The sequence below is a fragment of the Nicotiana attenuata genome, chromosome 7 (assembly GCF_001879085.1).
Source record: "Nicotiana attenuata strain UT chromosome 7, NIATTr2, whole genome shotgun sequence".
Classification (NCBI taxonomy): Eukaryota; Viridiplantae; Streptophyta; class Magnoliopsida; order Solanales; family Solanaceae; genus Nicotiana; species Nicotiana attenuata.
This window is the reverse complement of record NC_031995.1, coordinates 95931436-95951803: the sequence shown is the minus strand read 5'-3', so window position 1 is coordinate 95951803 and position 20368 is coordinate 95931436. Positions and strand designations below refer to the sequence as shown.

General features: G+C 35.6%; 2 protein-coding genes across 4 annotated transcripts; one reads left to right on the top strand and one right to left on the bottom strand.

Moving 5' to 3' along the window:
- LOC109229523 lies at window positions 2985–6433 on the top strand. Its single transcript, XM_019394994.1, has 3 exons — window positions 2985–3582; window positions 4534–4951; window positions 5783–6433. Exons 2-3 carry the CDS (start codon window positions 4559–4561, stop codon window positions 6248–6250), a joined length of 861 nt encoding a protein of 286 aa, XP_019250539.1. The 5' UTR covers window positions 2985–3582; window positions 4534–4558; the 3' UTR covers window positions 6251–6433.
- Window positions 6857–19115, bottom strand: LOC109229522 (arginine biosynthesis bifunctional protein ArgJ, chloroplastic). Of its 3 annotated transcripts, none has more exons than XM_019394991.1 (17): window positions 18822–19115; window positions 18485–18616; window positions 16537–16660; window positions 16201–16274; window positions 15677–15721; window positions 15395–15445; window positions 15240–15308; window positions 14996–15054; window positions 14712–14781; window positions 13477–13557; window positions 13315–13401; window positions 12515–12637; window positions 11949–12011; window positions 10859–10936; window positions 10626–10771; window positions 8187–8257; window positions 6857–7248 (listed from the first exon to the last, which is right to left on the bottom strand). In XM_019394991.1, the coding sequence occupies exons 1-17, from the start codon at window positions 18879–18881 to the stop codon at window positions 7166–7168; spliced, it is 1416 nt and encodes a 471-aa protein (XP_019250536.1). In that variant the 5' UTR covers window positions 18882–19115; the 3' UTR covers window positions 6857–7165. The 3 variants fall into 3 exon arrangements, with proteins under 3 accessions (XP_019250536.1, XP_019250537.1, XP_019250538.1); XM_019394992.1 differs by having other exon boundaries at window positions 18485–18610; XM_019394993.1 differs by having other exon boundaries at window positions 18485–18622; window positions 18822–18912.

Sequence of the window (20368 nt, the reverse complement as noted above, 5' to 3'; positions counted from 1 at the left end):
AGTTTAATTGAAAGTTCTAGAGTTTTTTCTTTATTATTAAAGAATGGACAGTCCTTCTATCTTTCCTTTTTACTAAATTTTTGTACTTTTTATTTTTTCTGCAAACTTTAGTATCTACACTAAAATAATAAAATTCACTATTAAAAACTTTTGGGCCTCAAAATCTCGAGGGCCTAAATCAAAGCTTTACTCGCCTTCTCCTTGAGCCACGCTCTCCAACGCTGATATTTTCAATCAAATTTTATGGAGTCACAATTAAAATAAGACAACAATGACATGAACATTAAAGCAATGAGTGTGTCATTTAGTTACCACATGTGATGAAGCTAGTTGTACAACATGTTCGTCAGGTAGTGGTCTCAACAGAACTGGTGGCCCAAAAATGAAATTTATTAAAAGAACATTAAACTTCTTTCGTAAAATTCATATAATAATGAAACACAAAAAAGCCTAATTGGATTTGATCTAGTGGGAGAGCGTACATATGATGTGTGGGTTAGGCGCATGTCATGATGGGGCATTTGCACAAAATATCCACTTTTGGGACCGCCATTTGAAGTTATACTTGCATTGCACAAAAAATTATAAACTTTATACACCGAAATCTGAAGTAGTTTTATCTCTTCGATGTAATTTCAGAAATCAAATCTTAAGTTCTTCCATCTTTCAAATGCAACTTCAGAAAATTCAAATCTTAAGTAGTTCAATCTCTTCAATGCAACTTCATAAATCAAATCTTAAGTTCTCTACCTTTCAAATCCAACTTCAAAATTTCAGAGTTTTAGTGGTTCAATCTCTTCAATGCAACTTCAGAAATCAAATCTTAAGTTCTTCTAATTCAAATGCAACTTCAGAAAATTCAAATTTTAAGTAGTTCAATCTCTTCAATGCAATTTCGAACTTCGAATCTTAAGTTTTGAAACATAAACTTGGTCTTTGAATTTTAATAATCCAACATATTATTTAACGCCCAATTCTAATTCAAATAAGCCAAAATTTGAAACATAATTTTCAAATATCATAAAGAACAAATCTCAACCATCAAATTGTCAAAATAACAACAAATCTAACAAACTCATTTCAACTAAGAAGAAGAAGAAAAAACCTTAAGCACAACCTACATGTGTGTTTTGCAATTAAGAAGAAGAAGAAGAAGAAGAAGAAAAAAGCAAAAGGCTCCTGGATAATATAAGACATGAATACAAAGAAGAAAAAAGCAGCAACAAAGCTCTTGGATACATGTGACATAATACAAAGAAGAAGAAATTAGTAGCGAAGAAGAAGAGAAATATATATATATATATATATATATATATATATATATATATATATATATATATATATATATATATATATATGTGTGTGTGTGTGTGTGTGTGTGTGTGTGTGTGTGTGTATGTATGTATGTATGTACGAAGTTACTCAATCATTGGGTGTTAATTAAACTTTTTTTAAAAAGTGGTACATGTTAAATGGGGATGACCAAAGAGGACACACTGTGAAATTTTTATCGTCATGGTATTGAATTCTCTCATATACAAAACTATAGTATTAAGTGAAAATGATAAATGGGTGTGCCCATTATATCGAGTTCGAACCTTGCAATAGTTGCCCCGAAAAATTTATAGTTAAAAAAGATGAGACACAAAGAACTTGCTTTCTAATGTATGGATTCTATCAAATATGATAAAAAGGAATAACTAATGTAAAGAATTTGAGTTAACATTAAAAAGTAAAATCGTGAGAAACATAAAAAAAAAAAGACTATACAACGAGGAAGGAAAACAAAATTGATGAGAAAGTGAATATATTGTTTAATCTAATAAGAGAGAAAAATTATCCTATTAACTCACTCAATCCTACCTCTACAAATTTAAAATATATTAAAATTTAAAATGTTTTTTAATAATTATGTAATATAAATTACATATATTATATAATAATTCAGTAGTGCTTCATACTTTTTGGGGCCTTGCCTTACCTTAGAACCGCCCTTGCTTATCGTAGTTAAGTAATTTAATGAGATAAACATATGCAATAATTAATCATGGTCAATTGAAGAATTATATGTGTAAACACATAACCTGCATCTATTGATTTGATATGAGCACATTGATTTGATAAACACATAATATAAAGGGGTATATATTTTAGCATACTTCTTTAACAACTATTTCACTCTTAAATTTAGTTTCTAGAAAAGTAGTAAATCTTAATGAAGTTATTAATGTCGAGAACATGACTGGATAATGTTCTGATAAAATATAATTACTGTCGCTAGCGTAATATATAAAAGATATACACTAACTATATATACAAAAGATATATTTTTTAACTATTATTTTTTGGGCGGTTATTACCGTGTAGATTTTTCGAGCATAAAAGGGCAAGTTTAGCAAATACCCACGGGGCAGAAAATATTTACCCGCCCCTACCTATTACCTTTTCTGCCTACCCTTTTTTTTTAATACACAGCTAAATGAAGTCAAACGAAGCTACTATAAGTCAAGCCAATTCAAGCAAGCCAAACCAAATCAAGTAAGGCCAAGCCAAGCCAATTCAAGCGAAGCCAAATAAAGCTAAGCTAAGCCAAATCAAGCTAAGGAAAGCCAAATGAATAAAAAAAGTTGGGAAGAGTGCGGGTAGATAGGAATAATTAATTTTAATTCGGAAGGTATATATTACAAATAATTTTCGAATAGATAGAACAGATAATTAATTTAAGCTCAATGGGTATTTTGCATAAATTGCTCAGCATAAAAGGAGGCAACCATGGCCAACCCCACACGTAAATATGAAGAGACCCCATATATGAAGCCCAACAAGTTTGAACTTTGCAACTCCAGCCCATGTTCTAGAAATATCTAAACTCAATGGAAAACGAAATCTTACCGTACGGACACGTGTACGAACAAGATTAGCAATGTAATAAACCGACCAGTCACATTCATTGACCCAGTAATATCTACTTTATTTTCAAACGTATGCAGCACACCGTAATACACCTATAAATACAAAAATTCTCTCTCTCAAATATCTTTAAAAAAAATAAAGAAAAAATTGTTTGGTCTAGCGTTGAATCCGATGGTAATTTAGGGCTATAAGAATGATCCGATTTACTTGATTTCTAGTTATGCTTCTTTGAAATCCGAGGAATTCAATCATCTTCATTCATTATTTTGTGTTTTTGTGTGGAGGAGTGAGTTGGATTGGATCGCCGAGTTATTGGAATTAGGGATTTGGTTGTTTTGGGGGAAATCGAAGGGCATCGCATCGATATACGATGCATTCGGTGACGCCTAGTGGTGTGTTGGATGTGTTGTTGAGTTTACCTCATGCTGCTTCTTTTTATGGTGTTTTGTGTTCTCATCGTCTGAAACGTCGGCGTAGTAATAATTTTAGTTAACGTTTAATTCCTCTTCGCTTTTTTTTTCCTTCTTCGAATCTGTTTCAGCTGTCGGATTGCTGGTTTTCTGTTTGTTTCGAGGGATTTTCGGCTATTTCAGATCTATTTACGAGTATTTGTAACCAAAAGCGTTGAGTCTTTTTCTGAAGGGTTGTTTACGATCGACATACTCAAAGGTAATGATTACCTAGATGTGTGATTTGATTGTTTTATTTTTGTAATTATATCCTCGGTTCATTTGTTTGGTGCTTTATGGTTAATTGGTTATTTAAATTACTTTATATCTACCACACCCAAGGGTGTGGTGTAGTGGTGGTCAATTAAATAGAGGGAAACCCATGAGGTCTCAGGTTCAAATCCAGGCAAAAAATACCAAAGTGATTTCCTCCCAACATGTGCTTTGGTGGGCAGTATGTGGTACCTGTACCTGGTGGGAGGTAGCAGGTACCCAATGGAATAGTCGAGGGGTACGCAAGCTAGTCCAAATTCCACCCTGACAAAAAATTTAAATTATATATGTTTATAGTACTGTTTTTTGGTTGTAGATCTATGTTTACACAATGCATAAAGTTAATAAATGATCCTTCCTTGTACTCCTGTTGTCATTGTGGTTAATTTTTGTATTAACGAATTTGTTAGATGATCAGGAACTCTTGTTTTAGAGAGCCATAATTTTCCTTTTAAGGCAGAATGTTTATAGGCAAGGTGCAATTGCCTTATAGATATGAAGCCGGTTAGCATGATGTAGCAACATTTGATTCCAGTTGTATGGTTGCTGGTGTTTGGAAGTATTTGTTTGGTATGCACCATCCCTAAAGATAAAATGCACAATCTGTTCCATTGACTTTAGATTTGCTTTTACTCATGCAAGATGGTTCAAATCTTTGAAGGGTTTAAAAATATATTTGATAACTTTAAGATGAGCAATTAAGTTATGTGCAACTAATCATCCCCAAAGTGCAGCAAATTAGATTGGCCTGAGATGAGTTTAAATGGAGTAACTTGGTCAGTGAGCATTCCTATAGTCGACCCTAATATGTTTGGGACTTAGAGGTAGTTGTTGCTGTTGTTTTGTTCAAATTATGATTCTTGTTTAGTGCTGAGAATTTGGTTTCATGTTTGTGCAGATCTTTTGCTGCTCTCTTTTAATTGATGGACATTTGTTCTGCTAATTACAAGTCGGACTTCGGAAGTGTAAGAGGCTTTTGTGAGTCATCGAAGGAGACTCCTGGTTGTGCTTCTGGCAATCCAGGAGGTCCTTATGTTAATGATCTTGGGCACCATCTCTCTGAATCTTTGAATATTGAGGATGGTGAAGACTTGATTGATAAGGACAATTCCAACACATTGGAGGAAGATGGAAGTGAAGATATTGATGCAAATGGCACTGGCATTGTGGACTCGGAAAAAGGCTTGATCAAGTCTGCAACATTTCCATGCTCTAGTATGAGCACTCCCCCTTCTGAGTTGGTTTATGGGCAGAAGGAGCAGGAAGTTGATGCTAACTCAACTGACTTGCCTTATTCACGTTCCATATCTTTGCCTGTGAGTTCTGTGTCTTGAGACGTTTAAGGTCAAGTTTCATGCATTTACATTATAATGATAAAGGATTTGCTACACCTCAAAAATAACCAGAAAGTATACTTCCTGCTTTTAATAAAGTTTATAGTCCACTCAAAGCTGTCCTTTGTTAATTGTTATATAACTATATAAGACAATTCATTTGTTGTCTGCTTACTTTAGTATTCCTTAATAGAGCAGGATACATTCTGAATTCGGTAATCATCATGAACATTAATAGTGGGAAGTGTTAATGGTTTATGTGCATGTTTTGTTTCTTTAGGGGTATGTGTTTGGCTTTGTTCATCTCAATGTTCACTTGGATCCTGCTCTCACATTTTTGGGGATGGGACATCTATTGTGTCAGAATAATTTGTAGGAGGATATTTGAACCTTACGCATGTGAAGCGTTTTGTTTCCTTCAGTTGTACCCTTTATGTATATTGCTTGTCTGGCTACCTTTTTCTTCCTTGTGCTGGTAGGTTGCTTTTGGATTTTACCAGTTCTCTGCTCTTAGGGCTATTGTCTATCCAATATGACGAGTCATCATTTCCTCTATTTGTTTTTTCCAACACATGCTGTGCGTGCTCTGTGACATTATCACTCTCCCTATCTTATTTACACATAGCTCTGGAGTCTGTAGCCATCTGAAGCAACAGTGTTTTGGAACAGCATTGGAGCAAACAAATACTAACTCATACACAGGGGTGACTCTGTGTTGGGATATTTTCAGGGTTGAGCAATGAAGTTATTGCCAATTTTCTGTTGGTTAACTGTCTTGTTTTTTTTTCTCCTTTTTGTTTTCTTCTCTCACAGACAACTTTGAAGCTTGTATCTGCCATTAAAGGTAGCCGGGAGAAACAAGGCAAATCACCCAGGAAGCTGTCTGTGACATGGGCTCCCGATGTGTATGACCCTATTCCAACAGCAGTTTCGCATGTGCCAAACAAGGGACAACGCCACAGGAGTGACAACAAGAGGAGTGGGAAGAATAAGCAGAAAAGCAATGGCAAATCTTCACGAGCGAGCAAGAGTAAAGACAAGAAACAAGGTCGCAAGCATGGTGGGAGTGCCAAGAGGAGTTATCATCATCTAGAGGATAGCCACATTACGACTTGTTCTGGCTTCCATTCTTTGGGGGATAATATAACTGCTCATTCTAGTGGGCTGCAGCCTAGCACTGTTGATTATGATATTGGCAACACTCCGGATCCATTCTGTGGGAGTAGTTTTCTCAAGAAATCTGTCACAAAGTTGCATTTTCCAGTTGCAGAAGCTTCCTGAGCTTCCTTTTTGATTGTGGTGTGAGCTGTTGATTGTTCCATCTAGTTCTGTAAATAAATAAGTATGATGCTTAACTGAGTTGTGGAATTCGTTATGACTGTTGTTATTGGCATTTTTGTACCAAGTTTTAAAACTTTTGCGCCGTTGGTGAGTGAATGGATGACTCTTTTTTGCTTTGCTGTATTTCATGTTAGAAAGTTAAAGAGTATTTTTGCTTCATTGTGTTCCCCTGAAGTCTGAGATTTTGACCATGATAACCTGTAATCCGACCACGACCTGAATGTTCCGTGTACCTAGCAATTCGTGTTATGTTATATGACCTGAAGCTTGAGAGTGATAGATTCAGGCCTAAATTTGCATTTTTTTTAAAAGGTTATATCTTCTTAGTTTTGAAGTATTGCCTTGTGAGAGTTTGGTGCTTCAGGCTGGCAATCAAATTGCCAAACACGGCCTTTCTGAGATCTTAAAGCCCCAATAAGTGGTGCGGCTGGACCTAACAAGAATCATGTCTGAAACTCTGAATATAGCAAGCTAGTGTCCAACTAATTTGTGGATGTAATTCCCAAAACCCCGGGTGTTAGAACTTGGAAGTGCAAGAGTAAAATAAGAAGGAAAAAAAAAAATTATTCACAGCAACGTATACTAAATTAAGGTACAGATTTGGAGGTCTAGTTTATCAGATCTGTAAATTTTATGGAGAGCCTAAACTTCTGTAGGAAAATGGTGAAATAACTTAAATTAACATTTTAGAAAGGCTTGTCCATCTAACAAAATTCTGCTGGTCCCAGCAGACAGCAGTATCCATGCATGTTATTTGCATTTAGCAGGGATTTTACAACTACAAAACCAATAATAATCGCTAAATCGGAACTGCTTATTAGGAGAGACTTCAATCTTTGAACTACCGCTCCTGTTTCATGTCGTGTACTCTGCATTAATTTTGACATAATCATAACTCAAGTCACAGCCCCATGCTAGTCCGCTTCCTGGACCATCACCTGTCCAGGGAAAACACAGACTATTATTTATACTTGCAGTACAAGATTCTTGTTAATACGGACAGAAGCCACAAAAACTACAGTGGATATAAACAAATCCGTGATGGCATGAACTAGTGGGCATAATGCCTTAGCCTTGCAAATGCCACAAAGATACTATGCACGGGCAAATATATAGAAGCAAAGGTAAGATAGTAGATTCTTATCGCATTGTCTTCCATGGACCTCGAAAGGTGGGACCGGAGGGTAAGAAAGAATTGCAGGAACACACATGGCTCATTGTGAGAGAGCTTCAAACTTTGGAGGGAGGATACTATCAAACTAATAGCCTCACTAGAAACTGAGAAAATATAGAGCAGATATTGATTTGTTCCACCCAACCAGAGAATATGACCCACTTTTACTACCACAGAGATTTATAAAATGCTCCTTTATTGAGGTGGACAGAGCAGTGCTCAAAATGTGAAGAAACCATCAAGTCTGAAATACCGAGGTAGTATTAAGTTAATCTATTTGAATTCTTGGACATTGAAAAAATCACTCAAATTATTTAAGGTAGGAATGTCAAATTTTGACTGGAGAACAAGGAAAGTTGATACTTTTTTCTGTGTTGGGGAGTGGGGGTTGGCACCAAAAAACAAAAACATATCAGTTTGACTTGAAGCTTGGAACAGCACTTTTCTTGCCAATACTGTTCTCAATGCCTCAAGCATATCATAGAGCAGGTAGGAGACGAGTCAGAGCTTGCGTTATCTTATAAACAAAATCAAGTTAATGCACTCTCCAAAGACTAGTTCGCATAGACTCTCTTCTCGGTAAAATCTCTAGAGCTATGTGCGATGCCACGGAGTTGGTTTACTTTCATCATGATACTTCCACCAATGCAGAGGAAGTACAATATCAATATGAATATGCCTGTTTATGTATGTGAAACTTACCAGTTGATATTTGAATTTCCACAGTGCCGTGGACATCACCAGCCTTTTGGAGATAATTGCTAGCTGCAACCCTGCAAAAGGACCCAAGATTTCATGATGTCCAGAGAGAGAAATTAGCAAAAGACAGACAAAAAAAGAAAGGAAAAATCTGCGGAAGAGTGTACAGATGAGGTGGTAAGTACTTTAGGTTTAGCATCCAAAATTGGCCTACTGAATACTGGATCAAGAGCCACCAATTTGAGGTTGAGATATATCCAAACAACAGAATCATACGCTCTATAATGGCTAGATCCCCAGCAGGAAAATCATATCATATATATATATATATATATATATATATATATATATATATATACTAAAAGTGGAAAACCCCTATGTTCAAAGTTGAATTACTAAATTGCCCATCAAAAGTTTGGATGATTTTTTTACCCTTCAATCACTCATTACTTCTATAAAATTTTTGTGCAAAAAAGTAAATGTACATTTAAATAAATACTACTTTACTAGATTTACATATTGTGCAAAGAACCAGCCACCATAATGTCTCTTGAATATATCACTTTATTGTACTTGGTATTCTTTAGGAACTTCGGTGCTCTTTGTATTTCTAGCTAGAGTAAATTTATGGAGTATTTATTTTGTTCATATTCCAATTGGAAATATGAAAGGTTAAGGTTGATATGTACCGTTTTATAACAGCCAAAAGCAATAAATTCTTGGACAGCAATAAATGAATGCTTGGGCTATCTCAAATTCTTAAAACGTGATGGGGTATTAGCAAGGCATTTCTTATGATTCCAGAGAAGAAACTCAACCCTCTCTGATAGTGATATCCTTATTCTTTATCACGCAATTTTATATGTGTTTTTTGTTTTCTTTTTCTTTCCATATTCTTTGGGATAATTAGTGTGTTAATTTATTTTGCAGCTTAACCAACTGTGGCAAATAGATATTGCTTCTGTATGATCATATTTACCTTTACAGCAAGCAGGAATATATTCTGTCTTATTTTCAAGATTACAAATCTCACATTTTAAGAATGTTTTCCTTTAGATATCTTTTGGATGGCCTGATATAATATAGAAATTCTTTGCACTGACGATGTGTATAACTTAAAATCAATTACATATACATGTACCAAATCATTCAACAAAAATTAGTAGGGTTATTAAGTGGATTTTTCATTTTGTGCAGGCTCTGAGGTTTTATGGGTGTTCTAATGTGGTAGTAACAGGAATAACAATCCAAAACAGCCCAAAAGCACATGTAAAGTTTGATAACAAAAATTTATTTCTTGGACCTTATGTAAATCATGTTAGCTTGAGCATTACATTTTTTTAACCTTTCTATTAAAAATAATTCTGACTATTTCCTGACTTTTCATTTTCGGTAAGAAATTACCTATGAGTTTTCGATCTGTAATGAAAGATTTTTTTTATGGAATATAAATTGTGGGGTAGTCCAATATTAAGAATTTATCGATACAATGTAAGAATTTACCTATGAGTCTTCAATCATTATTAGAATGAAGGCAGGTTCTGCTATTTTAATTATGGGATTTTTAGTCTTGTTAAGGTGTGACTACATATTTTGTGGTCTCCATATTGTCAATTTTTATTTTTTTCATGCTCATTTTGCCATTTTCCTGTTAAAGATATGCTGCGTTTGGGGAGGAAAAATATCCTTTCTTTCTTTGTAATATAAAATGGGGAAATTCCCTTGAAAAATAAAGCTGATAAATAATTTTATATTTGTTCTACTTGATAGAAATAGATAATCGAGATTGCACTATATTGCTTCACACACCATGGTAAGCAGATTAATTAGGGTAGTGTTTTTATGTTTCCGAAAATACAAATGAATGAATGTTGTTACTACTTTATTTGCATGACATCTCCGAAGCTGCTAATCCCAGATCATTGCGTACTACTGAATTAAACTAACATCATGCTTAGCACAAGTATAAAATGGTTATTCAAAAGATGTTCTTTGTATTCTTTAGTTTATCTTTTATTAATCAAAACATGTTTCCATAATCTTATGTAGTATAGGCACTAAATAACTCAGGATACACGTGTAATGTATAATAATGATTCATCTATTTAAACTTAATGTTTTCCTTCAAATTTTGTGTAATTCATAGCATACACATATTTTAATATTATTTATACCAATTCAAAATTGATTAGCATGGATACACGTGCAAAGCACGTGTCCAAAAACTAGTTAAATATATAAGAGCTAAAGGAATTGGATAGGTTTTGGTCAGAAAATGACAGTAGCATCCAAACTTAACCAAAATGAGTTGGTTAGCGTGCTTGTAGCCGGCTCTTTAAGATACATGATAGTTCCCTTTTGAGATAAGAACTGATACGAGAAGGCAATTCCAGGGCCCATGCCTAATAAAGCAATACAAATGTGGGGTATCATTTTCCATACCTATCAAATGGAAGTGGTTGCCCTGCTTCCATAAGCACAATATCTCCAAGTGATATCCGAAGCTTGTCGGAGTTGAAAGGAACCCCTGCATAGCCAGCAGCACAAGCAATACGGCCCCAATTGGGATCCCTACCGTATACAGCAGCCTGATTATACATTAGAAATGGAATAATCAGTTAAACATACTTTCGAGACTGCTCCAAGTAGATATGTAAAGTAAATTCACTTCATACCTTGACAAGTGAAGAAGCCGCCACTGAACGAGCAATCTTTGCTGCATCAGCTTCGTTATCAGCACCAGCAACCCTCACCTATGTCCAATTAAAGACAAACATGTCACGGAGGGGGTGTGGATGGAGGGGGTTAAGGCAGACATGTCACAGATCAAAAGAGGAAGTACTGCATGAAAAGAGTATCTAAAGAGCCAAGGACTAAAAATAACAAACTAGTGACTCTAGAAGCTACTTGTCTATATATGCTTATCAACAAACTGACAAAAGTTACATAGGAAGCCGCATTGAATATTTTTTTGGTCAGAATGGAAACCCATTATCGTCCTTTTTTTATGTTTGATAACCAAGAAATACCCTAGAGCTAGTGGAGTGTGGTACGTAACTCAGTGGATAATGAGCCCGCCTTCTACCCTTCTCCACTTACACGATTGTCCTTTATCATGCCAAGTAACGAAAGAATTGAAATCTAGAAAGGATTAATGTGTGTATGCTATATAAATACACTAGCACCTTCTCCCTCATAACCTGTTCAGAGCTTGTTCTCTTTACTTATATAGCAAAGCCACCATCCTCCAGTATTTGTACCACAATAAGATAATGCCAATTTGTTTTATGACTTCCATTCATATGTATTTATTTCTATGACCAATACAAGATATACTTTTCCATCTTTGACGCCTTTTCAATTTATCCCTAACAAACTCAACTATAATAACCAATTCAATCTTTTTTTTTGTGACGGTGTCCAAATTGCACCTCAACTACCACGAGACAGCCTGCTATAACGCACAAGCACATGTGTGGAGTAAACCTGCCTGCCAAACTGAAGAAAATGAACTCACACTCAGTGTTGTAGTTGAGATTTGAACCTGGGATCTCTAGGTTCTTACTCCTACACCTCAGCTACTCAGCCATCCATTCAATCATTCTTTTCTAGTACTCATCTATGTCAAATAGCTTAAATGAAAATATCAGAGGAGAATTACTTTTCTAGAGTTGGTTGCTAAGCTTATGCATGTTTAAGAAACGAGACTAGGAGCAAATGGAAGTTGGTCAAAGCTCACAAGGAACTTAACAAAGAAATACAGACCTCAATCAAACATGTTGCTCCTTCACCATCCCAAGCTATTGATTTTGCTAGACCCTGCATTACCTGTAGCGGAATCATGTCAATACTCATGCAAGCTAAAAGGATATTCCTAAACAATTTATTTATTTAGTTTATCAGTTATAAGGACGTTCCTTTATTATCATGTTCATAAACCATCACAGATAAATGCTTTTTGCTTGAAAGTGACTAGCATGCAGTCCATTATGGTGAAACCAATGACAAAAGAGTGTGCAGGATGAACTATATATAACACAAAGATCATGTAATTAAAAATCACAAAAACAATTAGCATATATGTTGAAATCATCATGTGAAAGTACACTGCATCACAAATGTAACTCTTCCACCATCACATAAGGCAACAAAAGAAGTAAAGAAGAGAAACTCTGTATATTGGTATATAGTACACTGACATGAGAAGGTTGGAATGCTAATTTCTCAATCGGTCACTGCCTAGTAACAAACACCCCATCCTGGTTGTGTTTATGTCAAGACAGACTAGTCCGCATGAGAATAAAACAACTAAAAGAAATACTAGCACATACAGCATCAAGGCAGTTCTGTAGGTGTTCTGCCTCGGAGCAGTTCAAAGAAGAAATCTCATATGATTCTGAAAGTCCGCTGGCCAGAGCAATGACAGTATCATTTGTACTAGTGTCTCCATCAACCTGTCAAAATATATGCACCTGGGTTTAGATCATGCAACAGTATCACTGAGTGCGTCAAGATGACATCACTAAACAGAAATGCGGCAGACAAAGCATATCGACGTGAAGTCATTTGAGATATGAGAACAGGCTGAGTCAAATCAAGCAGGTAATAATTTAGCATTATAGGGAAATGGATTTGATAAAACCACAGAACTTAAAACTTAAACCATTCTAGAGATGCAACCAAGAAAATAATATGCGACTGCTCAACATAACAGAAAAAACAATACATTTCACATAGATCATGCAAAAAACTTCTACTAGTACTTTTTGATAATGAAAACTTCTACTAGTACTGATGCAGCGAAAATGCACTACATCAATTTCTCTTCCTCAGACTCTCATACAAGGTAGAAACAACTTGCATAAGATTCAAGAATCTAAAGCTTTACTTTAATCAGCTTACATATAGGTCGCCCAAGAAGAAGAAAAAAGAATAAGGAGAATATGGACATGATCAACTTAACAAGTATGCTTTCAGTGAACTCAAAAGTTGCTGCTTCATTCGATAATCAAATAAACCAGAAAGATCAGATACAACTCACTGCAAATTTCTACCATTGACCTCCAGTCCTCATGCATGGTCAGAATAATATACGTCTGAAGTATTAAAGCTATATAAACTTCTTACTTACAGTAATTTGATTAAAACTTCGATTTACAGCAACTTGTACCATTTTTCTCCAAACATCACTTGTTACCGAGGCATCGGTAGTTACAACCTGCAAAGTTGCATTTTAATCCAGTAAGATACTCTCACTGTTTAGGGAGAACAGCGAAATTCTGAAGATACTTACACCAAGCATTGTTGCCATGTTAGGATGAATCATCCCAGAGCCCTTTGCCATGCCCCCAACTCTTATTCGAGCTCCTCTAACCTGAGCATAAGTACAACAGCATGTATCATTACAAACTCATAATAGTTTCTTTCCTTTCTGAAATGGAAACTTTAGGATACAAAAATGCAGATGGTCTTGAGTCAGATCACACATTGATTTCACCTTGATGCTAAGTTACCGCTTTTGATGGCGGCGATAGCATAGCATGTCAACAGCAATGCATTATCAAAAATGTGACTGAAAATTTTAATTTCACATCTACCAAAACTTGTGCTTCTCCTTAAAGTGACTAAAGCAAAGTTTTCATTAGTTGTAAATTGAATATGCACAACATCCACCAGTGACCTATTAAGTTCACATGCATTTACTTACTTTTTCTTTTTCAGAAAATCTTACTCCAAGAAACAGTAAAAGATAACAAGGGAAGAGACCTCCATCCTTTTCCACCCTCCAAAAACATCTCTAGCTCTTAACCTCATTTTTTCTTGCAAAAGCTCTAACTGATCATTTCTAGGATTTAACTGATGCAAAAAGAGATCCGGTATAACCGCAACTGGATTACTGGAATCACAAAACTAACTGTCAGGCACAAGCATAGAGATTTAATACACATCAGGCTACTCGTATCCTGGAGCTGCCAACGACTGCCGATGTCTATCAACCAGAAAGAATTTTAAGGCTTGAAGCTATAGATGATACGTAATGAAACTGCAGTACCCTGTGGATTTCTTAGTACTTGACAATAAGCAAGGAATTGGAGTTCCAGTAGCGGAACATCTTTTAACCCGACTAAAGGAATTCAGTGTAACCTTCGCCTCCAGCCATAATCCCAGAAGTTAGTTGATTTCTTTAATGTTTTCTACCTTTGCTTTGTTTCTTTCAGGGTCCGTGGAAACTCCCGAGCTACAAATTATAACGCCTCAAGCAGTTATTTTCATATATGCAACACAACACTGTCAAATTTTGCAGTAATAATGTCAAATAATTTAATATAGAAAATAGAACTTGAATAACCAAAAAAAAAAACTTTATGAAAATTTTATCAAGACCTTAATAATGAAATTTAGTAAAATTCAACCAAAATAAATAGCTTGACTCAAACTGTCATATAAATTTGGAGACTAATGAATAATAGCATCCAAGAATCTTAATCTCAACAAACACAACAACACCGGGAAAACTAATCTTCATACCTCTGTTTCAACAGCCAAACTCTTACTAACAAGATCAGTGGTCGTTATAGCTACTGCTGCAGAATCTGCCCTGCAAATGCACATATGAGATCAGCGATCCCTAACCAGAACAAGCCCTCTAGAGTGGATTGAAATTCATTATGAAAATGCACGAATACAAAAGCGAATGGGTAAAGTATAAAGAAAGAATATGAAGTGGAAGAAAGAAACAGAATTACTACAGGATAAAATATGATGATGTTCAATTAAACAAATAAGTTTATACATCAAAAGAAGGAGATTACCCCTCCACAGTTGATGAAAGCTGGCTAACAAGGTGTGGGAGTGAGTTGAGAAGTGCCTCCTGCAAGAGATGTAAACATAAAAAGATGAGGTTACTTGTCAGGGGAAAAGCTCGCACAGTAAAAGCGCACACATATATGCCAAAGACATGTAATTCAAGGCGTCCAACACTGCGCATTGCTGTATGCAAGAAAGAGGTTCAAGCAATTAGGAAAAACCAATTAAGTGCAACATGTAAGCGTTTACCTTCTTTATTCTTTGACCTATTACACCAGTGGATTCGATCAAGACTTCATCTTGCTTCAGTTGAAGCAACTGTCATAATTGAAAATCGCTATCAGAAACCTAATATCTGAAGTCTAAATCAAAATGGAGTTATGGACTAAATGCAAGCTGCAAACCTTAGCAAGTGCACTAGAGCACTCTATTACATCCTGAAAACCTGCATCACCCTGAAAAGAAAATTTTGAAACTCTCAAGTCACATTATCAATTAACGCAGAAAGAAAGTGATATGACAGCATCACTACTTTAGACATTGAGTCTATCACTTCTTTGAGAAGTTGGATGAGTCTGCTTTGGTTTTACTGCCAATCAAATTGGAAATAGAGGAGTAGATACACCCTGCTTTGAACTGAAATTCTAGGATTGTGCTTCTAGTCCAAAACTTTCAGGAGAAATTACCGTTGCCGCATTAGCTTGACCAGCATTTATCAATACTGCACGAGCCTGAAAAGTGGTAGTATTCTTATAAGAGACAAGAATGTAGAAGCAATTAAGTTTGCTGCAAGCAATCTATGACATCAGGTTACTAATATATACTTCTAATAAGCCTCTTGGATTCACAAAATAGTAAAAATTCATGAAAGTCTTGGGTCATTCCTAAATATAGATGGAGATGTGTCCTTTTCTTCTAATAAAACAGATAAATACAAAAACATCAGCCTTGAAAATGTGAACGAAGCCAATAAGATGGCATGCTTGCTTAATTTAAAACCTTTTGCAGCTCAATAGTCACCAATTGCAACGACTTTGCTGTTTGTCATATAACATCATCGCTTAAGTCAATATAGGTTAAACAAGCATTACGCAGAGTGCGGAACTACAATAGCACGTGAAAGTTGAGAGTTGACAGTTCTAAATATGAAAAAGAGTTCCTTTACTACAAGTGAGAGCCAAAACAATTAAGTGTAATTTCTCCTACATACCGTTTTAGATGCATTTAGTGCGCTTTTACAGTATAGTACAGGTGCAGCTGCAACAACATTTGTAGTAAATGCCCCTGGATGAAAAAACAAGAAAATGTGACTCCTGATTAATCGGTTAGTATTGGTTGATTGTTAGATGGTAAGTTTTAACACAACCACCAATAGTTGTGTTCCTTATCTCTTTTAAGTAAGGCATATGTTCCTTTACTCTTACAAGGAATGTGTGGGTGGGGGAAAGGAGAGAGGGATATTAAGCGAACGACAATATAGTTTTCCACTCATGAACCTAAGAAAAGGTCAACACTGATGACCAAGGACTATATCAGGGTAGCTGACCTGCAGATATGGCATCTACATCACAAGTGACGAGTGCGAGATCAGGCTTCTCTCCAAGAGCACGCAATCCACCATACATCCCAGCAGCTTTGAAACCCTTTGCAGCAGTAACACCACCAGGAATCTACACATTTAAAGCAGTCTAAGTTGTCTACAGACGAAAATTATATCATGTAGTCCTGAATAATCATCTGTCCTTTTAAAAACTAGTTTCAGGAACAAGGCCAGAGTACTGAAGCAGTGAGTTTCAGGGAAAAGGACAATTCAACTTTATTGGCATAAGTTTTGTTGAGAACCATATACTAGCAAAGGTTTAGGAAAAAGGAAAATTCACTATTTGCATAAGTTTTGTTAAGAACCATATACTAGCAATATACAAACATACAAATATACATATAATGTACTAATAGATTCAAATAAGTTTGAGCTTACAGTAGAACTCTGCTTGCTTTCTCCTGAAATGATGGTCGGACATAATGACACTAGCACTACTCTAGAATGTTGACCCCAATTTTTATTTTTATGTTTGAATAGGTAAGCTAGTAGTTCATGTAGAAAAAAAAAGCAAGCACAAGATGGTGCTTGACATTACAAGGTCTAGGAACCCCCTATACAAAACAATAAAGGAGGGTTCCCATCTGGACATAATCCTAGTCCTGTAGTGGGTTAATGAAATCTAACATGTTATTTTAATCATTTACATCTTGAATGTTACGCCAGAAAGCCAAAAACCATAAGCATTTAAACTTTAGCAGCTCTACAGAGATCGCTTTCCCTTCAAAGCACCTGGAATTACTCTTACCCCACAGAACCCAACATATATAAGCTGGGACAGTGCTCCACAAGTTTCTCAGAGACTTTCTGACCCCCCCCCCCCACCAACACGCCAACACATCTTTCACAGTCACGGCATTACAAAAGACTGACTGAAAACGTTGAAAAACAAGCTCCAAAGCTGCTTTGCCACTGTGCAGAGTAGAAACAGGTGGCTGCATGCAGCACTTCTTGTCCTTGTTACATAAATAGCACCTGCTGTACATTGATATTGTCCTTCATTGTAAATTGCATTGAGTCAGACAAGCGTTGTGTGTTGCCAACCACATAAAGCAAGCCACCTTAAAAGGGGCTTTTGTTTTCCATAACCTCTTCCATGGCCACTCCAGATTGCTGCCCAACTCCTCAGTTAAACTCTTGTAGCATAAAGTAACTGTGAAGATGCTCTTCTGCTGCCTTGCCCATACAAGTAGGTCAGCTTGAGTGTCACCTTTTCCAATTCTTTCAATAACAGAGCCCCTCTAGGAACTTCCCACTCGAAGCATAACCTTCTAAAGTTGAAGCACCAGTTGTTTCCACTCCAACATTGAGATACAAGGTTCTCTGAACTTAAGGAGAGGATGTAGCCGAAGTTGTAGCAATTGTAAAATCCAATTAGAGTAGCTTAGAATGGCAATATTTTTTTTATTCCTAACTTTCAAGCACCAATGAGGAATACATCTAACTCATAGAGGCAGATTATATCTTAGGCACAATGGTATAAGAAACTAGAGTCTCAACCTCATCAGATAAAACAGTCACCAAACAAAGAGATAACAACACTTCATAACATTTAAAACACAACGTAAAGGATTTTTTATTTTTTTTTGTAGTATCAGGTCGTCCAAAAGGTATTTACAGGTAACCCTCCAATAAAAAAGTGGAATTAATAATTTTGAAGTTACGGCAAGTAACCTGCTACGACAGGTAAATAAGACCTGATAGTATTAAAAAAATTACATTGTCAGTGTATATAAGTGGAACTCTTTAAAATATGCTAGCATACCTATAAGTGTTATAATTTAGATAACTTCTAGCAGTAGAGAACTCCTAATTTAGTATCGGAATGAAATGAACCCGAATAGAGTAGAATCAAATAGCCACTAGTTTGTATTGAGGTATAAAAATCTCTCACCTGCTGCCATGGTCCTTCAGGTAGGAATATAGGAGCTGCTGGTATATAATTTGATGCTTCCTTTGACATTGATGTAACTGCTAACACCTTAAAATCTCTCCTTAAATGCTTTGGCAAACCACGTACCTGCACCTACAGCTTAAAAGCTCACACTTTTACCTAATTGTGCAAATGCAAAATATCACATAAAAAACCACAGAAAATGCAAGTAATTGAGCACCATCAAGCTATTGCACAAATCAAAAATACTGTACTTAACAAATAAAGGGAATTTCTTTACAATGGGATTATTTTCTGGGTAACCAAACAGAGAATTAAAAGGCAAGAATAAACTGACCTTAAATCCATTGAGGTCGGAGAATCGGACAGAGATGAAATGAGGAACAGATAAAGACATTGTTTGGGAGAGGCTTTATGTAATAGGGTTTTAGTGTAAGATTTGAACTGAAATCTTTGTGGGTCAATTGAAGAAATAGGAAATCTACAGAATTAATTAACACAGAAAAGTAAAAAGGGTGTTCAATTTCAGGCAATAATAAACAAAGTACAATACACTGCTGGAGGCAGAGTTAGTAGCATATGTTTTGGAATCATTTTCTTGGAGTTTTGTATTAATGGAGGGGACAAAAAGATTTGGTACGATCTACCACGTTTTAATTTAATTTAATACCATTATTTATGCTACTCCCTCGTCTTAATTTGATTGTGCATGAAATTCAAAAAAGGAAGATTTTAAAAAAAAAATTGTAATGTTAAATAAGTGATGATATTCCAATGGTTTATTTAAGGTTAAATTATTTTTAATTAAAAAAATATTTTATCTTATTCAAGCGTCACGTAGAATGGGAAAGAATATAGTATATATTATCATGTGCCAATTGGCACACCATTTGTGAGTTCATTATCATCTGGGATGGTTTTTTTAACTGCAATCATAAAAATCAAAGAAGAGTGATTTTATTAATTAGTTAGGAGTAAAATTCTGTTTGTTCCTTTGATTCTTCTCTTTTGATTGTTCTATGTGATTTCGGAACAACATATTTCTCGAACTTACAGCTTGTTTGGATGATTATTATGTATCGTTTCATAATATATCGTTTAGTATTTGATTGTATTGTACTGTATCATTTTGGTGTATACAATATTTGAATAGATTGTATATCAAACATGATTATTTAATAATATGAAATGGCAAGATGAGAGAAAAAAACAAGGGAACGACGCGACCACACCAAATCGGTCGTTTCATAAAGTGGCACTTTTCGTCGTTACGTAACAATGGATTTAACGGAACAATTCGATACGATACGATATGATACGATAAAATTCAAATAACAATCAAAACAATTATTGTATTTAAAGTAACAGTATAATACAGTACAACAAGTAACAATTAACCATCCAAACAAGTTGTTAGGATGATAGGATCTCCTTGTGATATATTTGATATCAAGAACGTCGGGCAATACTTCGGTACTGCGGGTTTGAGAAAACATAATTTGATGTCTTTCTTATTAGTAGGAACTACCAAAAAGTGGGTCCTTTCAAATAGCTTTTGCTCTATGTTGCACTCTCCGAAAATGTCGTCGGGCGCGTGTCGGATCCTTCAAAAAGTAGTGTATTTTTGGAGGATCCAACACACACTCGGCGGCATTTTGGAGAGTCCGCGCAACATAGCTTTTGCTCACGATAGCTACTTCTGATGACTGAATTCCCCAGTTGATGGAGCAGCAACCTATTATAATCATAATAGGTTGAAAGCCAGATGTTCCAGAAACATAATGGAATGAGGTTTCCCCAGCTAATAGATGGATTAAAAGCCTCATTCCTGATATTATCCCATATATCAGGCCATCAGTAATGTTGAAATTTAGCTGGTGGAGA